At 39.8% G+C, this 13,467-nt stretch overlaps 1 protein-coding gene across 7 annotated transcripts in view; it reads left to right on the forward strand.

Annotated features, from left to right (window-relative positions):
- LOC111565021 (NACHT, LRR and PYD domains-containing protein 12-like) overlaps window positions 1-13,467 on the forward strand; it is a 263,219-nt gene that overhangs the window by 135,394 nt on the left and 114,358 nt on the right. For all 7 annotated transcript variants that reach the window (XM_055008265.1, XM_055008264.1, XM_055008266.1 and 4 more), the window contains one exon: window positions 2,874-3,047. In XM_055008265.1, the coding sequence (XP_054864240.1) occupies window positions 2,874-3,047 (174 nt within the window). The remainder of the gene's footprint in view (window positions 1-2,873; window positions 3,048-13,467) is intronic.

Here is a 13,467-nt window from a genome sequence, read left to right on the forward strand (position 1 = left end):
AATTAAAACAAATCAATTATACTAAGAATTATAAAGACTGAGCCTTTCTAAGAATCTTCTCTAACCAGTATAATTTGGGAGACAGAGAGAACGGACAGCTTGGCCTTAGCTGCCACGCCTGATGTCTAACCTGCATCTGGACGAACTCAGTAGTGGATCTGTGAACCTCGTACAAAGTCTCTCTTCAGTCCATAGGTTGTTCTTCCTCGGCAGGGGGAGCAGAAAAAGTCCCAAAAAACCCAATCTTGGTCTGGCAGTTGTCTTTAGAAGTAGAGGCTGGAACAGTGGTGAGGAAAACCAGATGACCTGGATAGATGAGCTGGAAAGTCCCCGACTCTCCCGTCTCTCTGGGTTGAGAGCAGCCTCCAGCTGTCGTCTCTTCTACCGTCTTCCTCCTTCTTGGCTCAGCAGCTGTTCTTCTTTCTTCTCTTCTTAGTGACTCTGTAGACCGACTGGAACTTTTCTTCATCAGCAGAGTTTGGTCTTCTTTTCCTGAACAAAGTCCGGAGAACTTTTCTTCCAGCGATGTCCTCAAAGAACTCTGGCAGGCTTAACCCAGTGTTAAGCCCATCGGCGAGCCCGACGACTCCGGCAACTCCGAGAACTCCGAATACTTTTCCTCTGTCTCCCCTTTTTATACAGTTATCTCTCAATACACACACATTGTCTGAGGGCTCAGTTGCTTAATCTCAGCTGATTCGTTGTCACATTCCCAATACACACTCAGTGAATATACTCTGATTACAATGCATTTCAGAAGGATTACACATGATTTCCATTGCCCATACTTGGGGCTGCATCCTACATGAGATCATTGCACTTATTAACCAACACAGGTATTAACCATATTTGGAACAACATTCTGTGAGTGAAGATCATCGCCCTGTAGAGGCTAAGCATTGCTCAACATTGGGTAACATCCTAGTTCCTCTTTTCTAGTAAGTGCGCAGTTTAAAATCAACTTCCTCTTTTCAGACACAGTACTTGTCACACATAATCATTCCTTTAAATCACTGCATTTGCCTGATCACACAACATGCTTTACATTTAATATTTCAATCATGAACAAATCATTTCACTGTTAAACATTTCATAAAAGATCACCTGTTTAAATCATTCACAGTCATCTTATTCAAACACTTCAGTATTTCAAAAATATGCATCAGGTTACAAAAATCACTGCTCTGCTTAAGCATAATCACTTGGTTATATTACGTGGTTTCTTCAGATAGATCTTTATTGGTCTGCTGTTTTGATGAACGTGCTTTGGACTTTTGTTACCTCTTAACCGTGGTTGTTTCTGGGATCTCAAAACTAGGCCCCATTCGACATTCTTTAACTGCAGTTTGATACTTTTTCAGAGCATCTTTCCAAATTTCAGAAAACACATGTAAACCAGACTTCTTCCATTTCCTTTCCTTCTTTCTGCGTCTCTTTTAAACTCTTGTGTGGTTTCATTAAGCCAGGACTGTAATGTGCTACTGCAGTGTTTGAGTTTAAAAGGGGCAACGCAACCTAAAATGGATTGATAATTGTAGTTGAAAAGGGAGAGCAGCTCGTCTGTGTTAAAATTTGGATAAGAAGCAGAGATGAAAAGCTGGGAGAACTTGACGGAGGACGTGGGGTTAAAAACACGGTGGTGGATTGGAGCATTCTGACGGCCAGTAAAGTTGATAAAACTATAGTGAATAAAATGAGTTTTTGATGGGACACACAGATGTCCTTGGTCACAAGATTGTAGGGACTGAGACGGCTGTACAACACCAGGTCTAGAGTTGGTCCTTAGAGTGTGTGGGCATTTCAACTGCTTGACGAGATTAAAAGAGTTCATTGTATCTAAAAAGGAAACGTTTGAGGAGGGCAGCAGACATGTATGTTAAAATCACCTAAGACAAGAATTTTCTCAGACTTGGACATATAAAAAGATAAAAGCTCAGAGAATTCATGAATAAAAATACTGTTTGTCTTAGGTGGTCTGTAGATAATTAAATCAAAGATGGGACCTTTAAATCAATGATAAAATCAAGATATTCAAAGGACGTAAAACTGTTGTGTGAGGTGGCAGTACATTTCAAATTCTTCTTGTATATAACAGCAATCCCCCCCCCCCTGCCTGACAGTCGGGGTTGATGCAAATGAAAGAAATTAGGGGGGTTGCTTCCAACAAAGCAACCCCCCTAATTTCTTTGGGACGTTGCTTTTCTTCAACTGATGAACAGTTGAAGTCATTTATCAGGAACAATGGGAACATTTTCTGCTTCAGTTTCTGCTGATTTTCTTCTTTTCTCTGGTTTGTGTCATTTGAAAGTGAAAATGTTTGTGTTTGAGAAAAGAGTTTGAAGACGTCACCTGGTCCTCTGAAAACTGTGATGGACACTTTCCACTATCAATGACAGATGGATCAATAATGAAATCATCTGAATGTAGAGTCCTGATTGAAACGTCTCCATGGTTCCAGAACATGAAGATATTTTAGAGTCTGGAGCCTCATTTTGTCCACGTTTCCTTCTTGTGTGTTTGTGTGACTCTGAGCAGAAAGTGAAATAAATGTCCGAGTGTTTTTCCTGGTGTTTGTTGCTCAGCATGAGTTTGTGTGGATGGAGCCAGTGGTGGAGCTGCAGAGTTTCAGAGCTGAAGTCACTCCGTCTTTATTGAAGCAGCAGCATGTTGTCATTAATATTAATGAAGCTCTTCTTCACTGCTTCTGTTGGACTGTTTGAAGCTGCATCCTGTTGGCTTCAGCTGTTTGGAGTTTCCATTTTCTAAACTTGGACGTTCTGAAGCTTCTTCAGCTCTGAACTCATGATGAAACTCTGAATGATTTCAAGCAGGAACTTTGTCTCCTGAACTCACTTCTTTTTTTCTTTATTCAGATTGAGGGGCTGCAGGTTGTCAGAGATCAGCTGTGATTCTCTGGTCTCAGCTCTGAAGTCCAACCCCTCCCATCTGGAATATCTGGACCTGAGTGGAAACAAGCTGAAGGATTCAGGAGTGAAACATCTGAGTGGTTTTCTGGAGAATCCAGGCTGCATCCTGAAGTATCTGAGGTCAGTTCAGTGTCTGTCTGTTACTATTGTAGATCTGATATGTTTAATGACAACTGAAGCTCATTTATGTTCAACAGAACTTCCATCCATGAAGCTGTAAATCTGCTGTGGTTCATATTTTCTGTTTTCTTTAGTGTGTTGTGACAAGAGACGATTGTTTGGAGCAGAAAGTGTAGAAAATGTTGAGTGTTAGCAGTGAAAGTAAATAAATGTTTGTAACTTGTGCTGAAGAGTCACATCTGGATCCAGAAGATCTTCTGAACTCAGATCAGTTTGAAGTGACAAAGTTTAGTGAGTGAAGTAGAAATATTTCTTTGGTTTGTGTTGAGTTTTCTTTGACTGATCCTGATCCTGTTGATGATGCAGCATGTTATTGATGTGTGGACATGAATAGGTGGATGAATGTTGTGCTGACATGTGGATGATGTGTGTAGAAGGCTGACATGATGATGATCCACAATAACAGAAGGACAAAGTCACTCTGCTGCTTTTAGAGAAAAGCTGATTGATGAGGACAAAGTAATGTTGAGCTGCACATTCAGAACCTGAACACATCTGATGGATCATCAATGATTTTATCTGCATCTTTTATTCTTTATTCAGATTGAAGTACTGCAGGTTGTCAGAGATCAGCTGTGATTCTCTGGTCTCAGCTCTGAAGTCCAACCCCTCCCATCTGGAACATCTGGACCTGAGAGGAAACAACCTGCAGGATTCATCAGTGAAACATCTGTTAGATCTTGTGGAGAATCCAGACTGCAGCCTGAAGACTCTGAGGTCAGTAGAAGGTTCCATCAGTCTCTGCTGCTTTCAGTAGTTTTCTACTAAACTCAGTCAGTATCAAAGCAAAGATCCAGAGTCTCCTGTAAACCTGCAGCTTCTCAGTGAAGCTCTGAGAGCAGAACAGTGACAGAAACACAGAGACAGCAGTCAGCCAATCAGAGGAGCCACAAGCTTGTTGTCATGGTGAGTTTGAGTGGATGTGAAGCCGACTGTTGTTGTTGTGTTGATGTGTTGAGGAAATAAAGCTGATTCCAGCTGACAGTTGTTGTTTGTTGTCTCTTTTCAACAGTGATCAGCTGATCAGTCTGATGTTTGTCACAGTTCTGAGATCAGTGAGACTGAAGTCCTGCTGCTCTTGATCCTGATGATCAGCTGATCAAACTCATTGATCTCCTCTGTTCTTTCTTCTTCTCTCTGCAGATGGAAGTGATGCTGATCAGGACGGTGTTTGTGCTGAGAGGATGAAGTGTGTCCTGATGATCCAGAGGTTGAAGCAGCAGCAGCAGCTGGTGTGTAGAGACTCTGACTGGACCATGTTACTGGGAGGTGGACTGGGAACCAGTGTAAAGTGTGTTGTTATCACTGTGTAGTTTAGTGTTGCAGCTCCACACTGTGAATGATGGAGAACTGCAGTTAATGTTGACATGAAACGTTGGAGGTTGATGTCAGGTTGCAGAGTGTGCAGTAAGTTTCAGGATGTTTCTGTCACTGCAGGATCATATTTCAGATGCTGCTGCTCACATGCTCCAGTTTAGCAGCTTCAAAGCCACCAACAGGACTGTTGATGCTGTTCTTCTGGTCCTTCTGCCTCCAGATGTTCTGCCCAAACAGTCCACTTTAGTCTCATCAGTCCATCAGACTCCCAGAACTCTGCTTTGATCCACACATGAAGATCTTGTTGTTCAGTTTTGTCAGACTTTAGTTGTTTCCTTCATCAGGTCCTGCAGCTCTTTACCAATAAAACAGGTTTTCTACCAGCTGCTGCTGTCAAACATCTGCTTCCTCTTGGACAGATTTTGTCCAGTTTGATTTATTGACTCAGTTCTTCCACTGAGATTCCTCCTGGTCCATTCTTCAAATGAGCCAGAAAATCTTCAAGTCTTCATCAACATTCAGTCTCCTGGTGAACTCCAAGTATTTTCTATCCTCAGACTTAGTAAAGAACAAAACACCAAAGTCAGACTGGAAGTCAGTCAGAGTCAGATGAAGTCTGAGATTTACTGTCATTTCAGCTCCATGCAGCAAACAGAGGCTGGTTCATGAACACAGACTCTGATTCTGAGCTGAAAATCCACATTTTTACCCTCTGACTGATATCTGCCCACTTGGAGCCTCAGTTCCAGGTTTTCAGTCCTTCATCTGTTTCTGGGGATGTTCCACTGTTATCTTTTAGTTTATCATGACCTCATCTTTGGTAATGATTCAGTCTAACCTTTTTACAATCATAATTATGAAACATAATCCTGACTCATCTTGTAAATAAAAATAAAGGCCTTTATGCTTTTAAATAAAGTCTATCTACACACTTATTAGAGTGGATTGTTGTCATGACTTTATTTTAACTTGTTTTTTTCCACTAAAATATTAACGGGATAAACACAAAATCCTAACGGTCCATAAACTGTTCTTCCATTTATTCGTTTTCTTGTATTTTCAATTGTTTATTCATATATTTATTATGAGTAATTTGTTGTGTATTCATTGTTTCTGTTATTTCATTTCAACCAATTTATTCAGTTTTGTCTTATCTTGAAAAATCCCAACATTCTTACTGTTAGAAATAAAACAAAACAAGAGTTAATTTACTGCAAGAAAAAAACTAAATGAAGAGTCAATTTACTGAAAAATAATAAAAAACAGTAAAAGCAAATAAAAAATAGACAATTTACTGCTGCAACAAAGCAAATAAAAAACAAAAAAAAGTCAACATGATGAAATAAAACTGAAATTGCTGCCAAAAATGTAAATTTCCTGCAAAGAAAATCAACAAAAATAAACGTATTTGCTACGCAAACATCAAACAAACAAAAAGGAGTTAATTTTATGTAAAAAACAAATGTCAAACAAAAACTAAAAGTTAATTAAATGCAAAACAAACATCAAAAAAAACAACAAAGGAGTCAATTTCATGCATCAAACCAAACAAAAACCAAGAGTTCCAAGCAGAAAAGTGAATTTCCTGCTCACTCTGTTCTAAAAGTGTATTTTTCTAATTCTAGATCACAGATTTCAGTATTTCACAGACTGTATTTCAGTGTGTTGCAGGTTTATTTCACCTTCAAATACCGTCACTGAAATTCTGCTTCAACAACAACTAAAGTCTCTGAACAGGTTCCATGTTCTGACACAAACACTCACATGCTAATTACTTGTCTTCATTACATCCAGTCTGTTTACCGTTTGTGTTTATGTGTTGATCTGATCCATATGGATCCTGTTTGTAGGATTAACATTAGTTGGATTTATTATCGCCATTATTTTAAGGCTTCAGCTTCTGTCCTGGAAGCTCCATCATGATGAACAAGAAGCTGGTGGAGTCCATCAGCCTGGTTGGAGCAAACCAAATGGACGAGGAGAGGGGGGTGGAAATGAGGTGTTCTGTTCTCAGATGAAAGTCAGATTCATTTCACTGATTGAATATTCTCTGAAATCATGACCCAAAGACCGGTCAGTGTTTTAATCTTTGTTCTGTTAGACGGAAACATTATCAGTGTAAAATCAGGACCAAACATGAAAACATACAGTCATGGAAAAAATGATTCCACCTCCCTTGTTTTCTTCAATTTATTGTTCATTTTAATGCCTGCTACAACTAAAGGTACATTTGTTTGGAAAATATAATGATAACAACAAAAATAGCTGATAAGAGTTTAATTTAAGCAGTTTGGGCTTGTTTTTTCTTGGTGGAATGAACGTCTGTCTTGGAGATCTTCAGTTTTTTCTTTACCTGTCTCTCATTCATGATGGCTGCCTTTGTGGCTTCACATAATTCTTTAGTTTTAGGCGTTATATGAGAGCTGACAGCTTCTGAGTTGTGTTACGGCTTGAATGTCAGCAGGAAACCACTCTAGACCTTTGCATGTGCTGCTGATGACAGGAAATGTCCTCTTATACATCCTGGAATACAATGAAGCTGAAGGATGTCAAACAGGACGTAAACTATTATGGAATCAGCTGCATTTTTATCGTGTTCATTGTGTTCTTCAGGTAATACACCTTTAGTGGTACCAGCCATTAAAATGAACAAGAAAACAAGAGTGATCTAATCATTTATTCCATGATTGTATTTGTGCTCTTTCTGCATCACTGACTGAATGCATGTAGGTTTCCATGGAAACACATAAACTTGAAGAGGTAATCTGTAAATGTTGGAACTGTTTTGACAGATCTTTGTTTATTTTAGAGCTGCAACAATTTTTTTTGTTAATCAAATTTTTGTCATCTGTTAAATTAATCAGCATCTGTGTTATTGATCCATGAGTCAGTTTTGAGTTTTTTTTAAATCAAATCTTTCTAAATTAAGTCATTACAGCTCGGCCACCGTATCTTTGACAGTAAATCATCTTTTACATTCAGAAACACTGATCATCTGAACATTTATAGACCAAGCAGTTAATCCTTTAATCCCTAAAATCATAATGACATGTTTCATCAGAAGGGAACTTTTTATCATTTATTCTTCAGTGCTGATTGGCTGTTAGTTGTGATGTTTAACTGATCAGATGGTGTTTGGTGAGATGCTGCTGGAGATCACAGAGTGACTACAGATAGAGGCAGCTGCAGCAGAGACAAAGTATTTTAAACACATTGATCTGATCAGAAACCGTTTTTATAGAATAACAATACAGATAATTGGAAAAATGCTGAATATCAGATCTGACACCTGGTCAAACTGATAATTGGTCTGTCTCTAGTTGACTTCAGTATTAAACTGTCTACAAATATATCATGTGTGTTTCATGTAGAGCCTTTATTAAACATGTGAGACTTTATGAACTTCTATCAGGATCCATCAGAGACTCAGACCTGGACCTGGACCTGGACCTGGACCTGGACCTGGACCTGGACCTGGACCTGGACCTGGACCTGGACCTGGACCTGGGCCTGGACCTGGACCTGGACCTGGGCCTGGGCCTGGGCCTGGGCCTGGACCTGGACCTGGGCCTGGGCCTGGGCCTGGGCCTGGGCCTGGGCCTGGGCCTGGGCCTGGGCCTGGGCCTGGGCCTGGGCCTGGGCCTGGGCCTGGGCCTGGGCCTGGGCCTGGGCCTGGGCCTGGGCCTGGACCTGGACCTGGACCTGGACCTGGGCCTGAATCCAGCTGTGTGTCCTTTAGGGGATTCAAGTCAAACTATATTCTTCTCTCCTTTAAAGACGACCAGCCTGTTGCTGTGAACAGGTAATCTGTGTGTAAATGTTGTAACTGTGTTCAGTGTGAGCGACTCATTTTAAACGTCTTTTCAAAGAAATGATCAAACACATGTAGAGATTCAGCTCAGCTTTATGTCACATCAATGTCCATGTTCCTGTGTGAAGAAGTGTGAGCTGTCAGAGTGGAAAGAATGAACGCTGTCAGAGTCTTTCTGAGGTGAAGAAGCTGCAGGACACCAGCTGCTCCAGCAGGTGGCGACTTTGTGCTTTGTTTCTAACAGTGTAGCAGGAACTTCCTCTCAGGTAGCAGGTGCTGCTGCATGGAGGAGGACAGATAGTTTTCTGAGCATGAACGCTGCTTTAATGTCCTGGAGAGATATGAGGCTTCATGAAGGCTTCTGGCTTGTTTCTAGGGATTGTTGCATTGACAAACTGAAGAACATGTTCTGTGATCAATCAGCTGAAAGCCAGAAGGAAGAAGTTTGGACTTTGTTGTTGCAGAGGAGGCCTCAGGTCCAGGACGTCTGTGCAGCTCCTCAGAGGCTGGAGGTTGAAGCTCAGCTGCTGCTCATGTTGTTGTGTTGTAATGCAGGATTTCTGGCTCATTAGCTGCAACAGGAAGCTGCTGTTATGTCCAAGGCCAAGAGATATCTTTAATGAACTCATTAAATGCTCATTCATTCATATCCAGTGGAGGTAGAGGGTCCTGGATGCTGCTGCATCACGTCAGCAGCTCTGATGGATAAACTTGTTGGTTTATTGTTCTTCAGGCTGAACAGTTTGTGGTGAGTTGCAGTTTTTCTTGCAGACATCGTGATTTAATTTGTGATAGAATTTCATAAAAACAGAGAGCTGGACTCAGTGGACTCTGCTGCTCTGCTCTTCACCCTCAGACACAGTGATGGAGTTAAAGTGGACCTCTGGTGGACCTCCATCCCAGAGGAGGGAACACGGTCCATCCTCTCTACGCTGGACAGAGTTTCTCAGCTCAGGTCAGATATTAGTGCTGGTTTCCAGCCCATCATTGCTGTCCAACACACAGGACAGGATCCAGCTGTCCTCTGCCTCAGTATTAATGCACCACTGATCATTCTGTCTTCACTTATTTCATTCTGCAGCACTTTCTACCATCACAACTGTTTTTATCTCGATTATTTTCATCTCATCTCTCTGTGTCACATTTACAGATTTACAAGTATTTTCTAGAATTCATGCCTTTAAATGTCTTAGATGGAACTCTACACTCTACATCTGACCTTTGACTGCTTATTTCACTTCTGATGTCTCTTCTTGCTCATAGAAAACTAAATATGGACGTTTGAACAAGGTTTTAAAGTGATTTTTACTAGTGGGGGTCTTTAAAAAGATTTCAGGTCCTTGCAGTAAACTGCTTTACAATCAAAGCAGCTGCATGACTGTAGCAGCATTTTACTGTCAACATGTGCAGAGTCTCAATGTCTGTCATTTGACTTTTGGACCATTTTAAAGCTTCATTCCATGCAGAAATAGAAGAGCAGATGGACTTTGGTTGTAAGTGAATAAAAAGACACGGTGACACCTTTTTACCTGCAGGATCACTTGCTGGGCTGCTTTTAATCAGCTGCTCCAGCAGTGAATGAAAAGAACATTTAGAAGTCTGAGCTTCACTTCTTTACTTTCTAATGAATCTCATTCAAATCATCTCAAACTCTCTCTGCACAATTCCATGTTTCAGATTTGATCTCTTATTAATGCAGGAAACAGTGGAGAAGAGATTTGTTGATGGACAATCATGAGATAAAGTGAGTCTTGTTTCAGCAGCAGCTTTAAATCCTCTTCCAAGGATGCTGGACTCCTGTGAAGGACTGACTGAGCTGGACCTCAGTCACTGTCAGCTCAGAGACCAGCTGCTGCTGGTCCTCATCACACATCTGCACAAAGTCCAGGTCCTGGAGTGAGTCTCAGACCACTTCCTTCTCTGGGAGGCCAAACTCAGCATCAGCCTGTTGATCCTCTGACCTCCAAGAGGGTTCAGAGAGTCAAAGTAGACTTGATCTATTAGAAGAAAATAAAGGTCCAGATCATTGTGAAGCAGCCAGAAGCAACATATTTATGGAAGCAAATCAGACTCATCAGATTCTGAGTTTTAAAAGCTGCTGAATTTCTAACTTTGAATTTTTTTGCATCAAAATTATGTGTGTGAATTTTTTTAATGACTGAATTTAGCTCATCAAAATTCTAAAAACTAATTTAAAATTCAACGTTTTCAACATTCGCCAATAAAAAATTTGCTGTTCACATCAGAGGGACTTAGGTGTAAATAATTGATCCTGGCCAAAATGGAAACAACGTCCACACAATCATGTTTCATGGTTGACCTCACAAGACTGGAGTCAACCAGACCATGTAATGTTGAATGAACTGATCCATCATCTGGTGTTTTATCTCAATAAGAATTCAGAATAATATAAAATACAACTGTATTCATTAAATCCAGACATTTAAAATGGAAAAAACATTTTTAATCAATTAAACCTTTAATTCATTGAACTAAGAAAACCATCCTTTAATGTATTCCCTTAAAATGAGCAACATTGTTTAAAATATAGCTGCAAAGTAAAGGTTTCACACTAAAGATGAATCACTGATGATGAGGAAACAGAAATCCATTTCTAATATTTCTATCAAATATGTTTATGTCTATAAAATATACTGGACATGAATAAAAATGTCTGCATAGTGAAATATATGAAGTCCATCTGCATTTATACATCATATTGATGTTTAAATAACAGGAACTGCAGGATCTGAATGTAAAGCCAACAAAGCAGCATCAGCTGATCCACCTCCACTTCCTCACATCCAGCCTCCACTGCTGCTCAACATGGGACTCTCAGAAAACTAGTAAAATCCCTTGTTGTTCCTGGAATGTTTGCTAGAAGTCAGCAGGGTGGGGCCTGGCTAGTTCCTGGATGGGAGAACCTGGGAATAGCAGATAGATGCTGGAAGCTTTTATCTGTCCAACCTGCAGAGGACGCTGCTGCTGCTTGACTGGAAACAGCCTGAAGAATCAGAGGAGGAATTATTCTGAAGATATGGAGAGAAAACACACAAGTAAACAGTGAAGCAGCTACAATCAGTGATTTTAGACACTGTTGGCTGATTTCATCTAGAAGATATCAGATAAATGGAGGAAAACGTTCAATATTTCACATTAAAATAGCATGAAAGTGAATTAGTGAGGCGTAAGGACATTAAATGATCCTTAAAAACAGAATTTACAAAGTGATGTTGTGGGTCTAGAGGCTCAAAGTGTGACATTTACCAAACTGTGTGTAATTATGAGAGTCAGATCTATGAATGAAGCAATGAAATGGGAAAGAATGTATGAAATTCTTCAAAGTTTCATTGGATTCATCTCATCTAAAGGACATTTTTATTAATGTGGAAAAACAACAGGAAGTGGTTTAAAGCAAAGACCCAGAAAAACTCATAAAGTGTGATAAAATCCAAGAAGAGACTAAAGGAGAGCAGAACACTAAACTATTGAGCTTCCACATTGAAATGAGGAGTGGATTAAAGTCCACAGCAGCAGACAAAGAAGAAGATGAAGCCAGAGAAGGTTTGGATTCCTCAGGTGACATGTAGAGTGTAGATTCCCTCTCTGACTGTAGTTCCTGGAAAACAGCTTCTCAGGACATTTAGTGTTGAAATGGACTCATCAGTTCTGGGATTGATTCTTCTTTATTCTTCCTTCTGGACATTGTCCTAAAAGCTGCATATTTAGAGAATTAGAAAGAAATGGAAAATGTTCCCAAACACACATTTTCACAACGTCACATTTTAACTCACCACAAACTGATCCATGGGGTTTTCTGCTTCGTTGCCCTGACAATAGTGACGTCACGGCCACTTCCTGTTCCTCAAATTAGTCATGTCTTTTACCGTCCTTGTGTTGCAGCTTCTTTTCTCCGTCTGAATGTGAGTAAAGACACTTTAAACAGTTTTTTATCTTTTATATATCTATAGAACATAAAACTAATTGAATCATTCATCATATTTTAACTAAAAAACAACATTGTTGTGGCAAAATTAAAACATTAAATAAATCAGGCAGTTCTAAACATGAGTTGTTCTTATTAGCAGAACTTCAGTGCAACAGTTGTAGGATGGAAATGCTTTGAACATTTGATTTTTCAACAACACATGTAGAACAAGAACATTGTGTGGACCAGACAGCGGTGAAAAAAAGTTTTGGGACTCCCCATGCATTTCTGAAATACTGCATTAAGAATCCCTCTGAGGTCTTCAAGTGTAATTTCTTTGAGTTCAGTCACAGACAGAATATTAAACACATCCTAAAGACATTAAAACCTGAAAACTGATTGGTTCCATAAAAATACAGAAGAAATGTTGAGTTTTGGGTCATTTTGGTTCCAGTGATCCACTAATGAAGGTCCTGTTTTTTAATAAAAGATGCAATTTTAGTTTCCGTGCTTCGTGTCTTTATAAAGCAGCACATTAGAAAGTTCTTCAGAGATAAAAATGACTAAAACAACGAACCGAACACAGGAAACTCAGACAGGAAGTGCAGCTGTAACCACATGAACAGGAAGTGCAGATGCAGTCCTTCAGCAGTTGGATTCACTCCTCAGAAATACAGACCAACCAACAGCTGGAAGACAAACCAACATCTGGACGTCCAAGAGTTTCTTCAGCAGGAAATGACCTCATCCTGATCCACATGGAAAACCAGCCAATGACATGACAGGAGCTTCAGCAGCAGTGATCAAACCAAACTGGTGTCCAGTGTTCCACCAGACTTTTAGATCATGGCTGAAGGTCCTACAAGGCTGTGAAGAAGCCCCTGACCAATGAGAGACAGAGGTTAGCCCGGCGTTGTTGGACCAAGAACACAAGAACTGGACAGCCAGGAAGTGGAAGAAGATTCTGTGGTCGGATGAGTCCAGAGTTGGTCCAAAATAACTCAAAACTACTCCAAAGTGAGCCAAAAAGTTCCAAAATGACTCAAAATTTGTCTAAAATGACTTTAAACTGTCTGAACATGATCTGGAATTAGTTTGAAATTTGTCCAAAATTACTCAAAATTATTCTAGATTTATTAAAATAGCTCAAAATTAGTTAAAATATGTCAAACAATTCTTAAAGTTTGTCCAAAAGTACTTAAAACTTGTGCAGAAATGACTCAAACTGTTCTAGTTTACTTAAAATTCATCAAAAAAAGAGTTAAAATGGTCAAAAAATGACTACAAATCTGAATAAAATGACT

This window comes from Amphiprion ocellaris, chromosome 24, assembly GCF_022539595.1.
Source record: "Amphiprion ocellaris isolate individual 3 ecotype Okinawa chromosome 24, ASM2253959v1, whole genome shotgun sequence".
NCBI classification, from domain to species: Eukaryota; Metazoa; Chordata; class Actinopteri; family Pomacentridae; genus Amphiprion; species Amphiprion ocellaris.